Source organism: Phoenix dactylifera, chromosome 10 (genome assembly GCF_009389715.1).
Source record: "Phoenix dactylifera cultivar Barhee BC4 chromosome 10, palm_55x_up_171113_PBpolish2nd_filt_p, whole genome shotgun sequence".
In the NCBI taxonomy this organism is placed as follows: Eukaryota; Viridiplantae; Streptophyta; class Magnoliopsida; order Arecales; family Arecaceae; genus Phoenix; species Phoenix dactylifera.
The window spans coordinates 9,356,447-9,358,965 of record NC_052401.1 but is presented as its reverse complement, the minus strand read 5'-3'; the positions used below and the strand labels follow the sequence as shown (position 1 = coordinate 9,358,965).

General features: G+C 45.1%; 1 protein-coding gene across 1 annotated transcript; it reads right to left on the bottom strand.

Moving 5' to 3' along the window:
- Positions 1-578: 578 nt before the first annotated feature.
- LOC120112244 lies at positions 579-1,220 on the bottom strand. The gene has a single exon (XM_039131111.1). The coding sequence runs from the start codon at positions 1,218-1,220 to the stop codon at positions 579-581; it is 642 nt and encodes a 213-aa protein (XP_038987039.1).
- Positions 1,221-2,519: the final 1,299 nt, after the last annotated feature.

Below are 2,519 nucleotides of genomic sequence, written 5' to 3'. Positions count from 1 at the left end.
AAAAATCAGAACTCCTACTGAACCGAAAAATGATCCAGTAATTCGACCATCGGGTTAACTGAAAATGAACCGAGACATCATCATAATATACTAAATATATTAATTATTAATTAATTTTAAAAATATATGTGTATTATAATTTTGGCATGAATAATATTATTTTTAGCACTCTTCCAAACACATTTCATAATAGAGGTTTATAATATGGTGATACTGTCAAGAATATTCTTCATAATTAACTATTAACTAAATTAGAAATAGATAATTTTAAAAAAAAGGGAAATAGAACTTCTAGAAATGCATAGCTGACTGATTACTGAAGATGATCTAACAAACACGCTTCATTAAAAATTATAAAATTTCAAAAATACATGTGATCAACAGAAAACCCATTAAGTTAGACTAAACTGAATCGCTAAATAAAATAATTTTCTTCAAAAAATGAAGATTGTTTACTTGACATAACCTGGAAAAAAAAAATAGGATCATGAGTCTGGAAGCCTTTCTCCTGAAATCATTTGCTCCTTTCTTTCCCCTCCACTCTTTTTTTTTTTTTTTTTTTGGTGAAAACGGCAATTTCATATAACTCTAACGTGAGTACACCTTGCCATATCAGAAGAAAGCAAAAAATACAGTGGGGGCGGGAGCCCTGCCGTGGAAGTCCAACAAAAGTCTCCTGAATGTCGAGCAACGTAAGAGGCGACCCAGTCTGCCACACTGTTCGCCTTCCGGAACACATGTACTGCCTCGAAGTCGTCCATCTCCAGGGCCATCCTGCGGGTCTCCCGAATGAGAGGATGTCCATCACCATATCTGTCCGCACCCTGAATCCAGTCGATCACTATAGAGGAATCCCCCTCGAGGTGCACCCGCCTAGCGCCAAGCACCCGCCTCGCATAGGACACACCCTCCCAAGCTGCCTGTAGCTCAGCTCCCACTACTGTGAGTCCAGGCGTATATCGGCCACCCGCCACTACCAGCCGTCCAAAATGATCTCTGATGATAAATCCAACCCCGCTGGACCTGCCCTCTAAAGCTACACTACCATCAAAACTCACATTGAGATAGCCGGGGGGTGGGGGCACCCAAGAAGCAAATACAAACCTGGGCGCTAGAACAGCACAATGAGTACCCCAGATGTCCCTGGCCGTCCCGAGGGGATACAAGTCAAGGCTGGAAGAAACCTCCCCAGCCTGAAGTACAGCTCTGTCCACCACCATCCTCGTCGTGAGCCTCCTGCCCTCAAACAGACGTGCATTCCGATCCAACCAAATATGGTAGGCCAGATAAGCTCTAAGTATACCCGCCTGGGCGAACCTAGGGCTCCGCATGGAAGCCCGCAGCAAATGTAACAGATCCTGTGCCGACTCCACTGAACAAGGAAGAGGAACAGGAGACCTCCTCCATATCTCCCTAGCCCTGGGACACTGCAGGAGGACATGCTCAATGGTCTCCACGACGTCTGTGCACAACACACAAAACTGAGGGATCCGCACTCCCCGCCTGACTAGCACACTTCTGGTAGGTAGGCAACCCCAGGCCACCTTTCAGATAAAAAGTGCCACCCGCGGATGGATACGCATCCTCCAAATCCATCCCCCCTCAATCTGCCTGACTGGCTCCCCACTGAAAAGTACCATAAGATCCCTAGCCCGCACCTGTGACCGCCCCGATGATCCCCTCCACTCTTTGCTTTGTTTAATCATACAAAGAACAAAAAGAAAGGAAAAAAGAAAAAAAAGTTATGTATCCATAAATTATTTTGGTCAAAAATAGTGTCCTAAAATAGATAAGAATATCAACAATCTTCAAGATAAGAATAGAGGAGGAGCAAAAAGTAGAAGATTTTTGAAACATAAAAAGATGCTTGAAAGCCGACTATGGGGCTTGGCAATTAGTTATTGGGGTTGTTGCCGCTGAGAACTGGCCTGTTCTAGGCCTTTTGATGAAAAACAAGACGACGCTGGAGAGCTCAATGGTCAGCTGCTTCGATTGGGATTGGAGAGAGCGAGCGGCATGCGGTGGCTGCCATGTCCTTTTTGGATGACCAAACTCCGACCTAAAATAGCACAAACGAAGAAATCCTCTAGTCGAAGTGTATCCGACAGAGACCCTCCGATGCCTAAATCAGGATAGTGCTCAAGAAATAGGAGGTTTTTTCTCAGTCTAGTAGGGCGTCTTGTATGTGTGTCTCACCTTCTGAGTTTTTCTTCCTTTTGATTGAGTGGGTGGAGGAGCTTACCTACCACCGAAGAATTAGGGCACGTGGGCCGACCAGAAATAACTGGCTTGGGTATGGCCTGGATATCATACATGAATGTTTCACACGCGGATAACATCTCGCCTGTCACATCGGTTGGATTTCGGTGATCATTGAGACCTTCGATTAGGATGCGGCCAATCATGGGAAACTCATAATTTGCGAGTTTGGCCGCACAACGTTGGGCATGCCAGGTGGCCGCTCCTAATCAACCACGTATTGACATCGTGGCGAATGCTAATTGGCTAGTCCTTCTGAT

Coding starts and splice junctions, on each gene's coding strand:
- LOC120112244 (XM_039131111.1), bottom strand. CDS start 1,220: ATGGTGGTGGACAGAGCTGTACTTCAGGCTGGGGAGGTTTCTTCCAGC.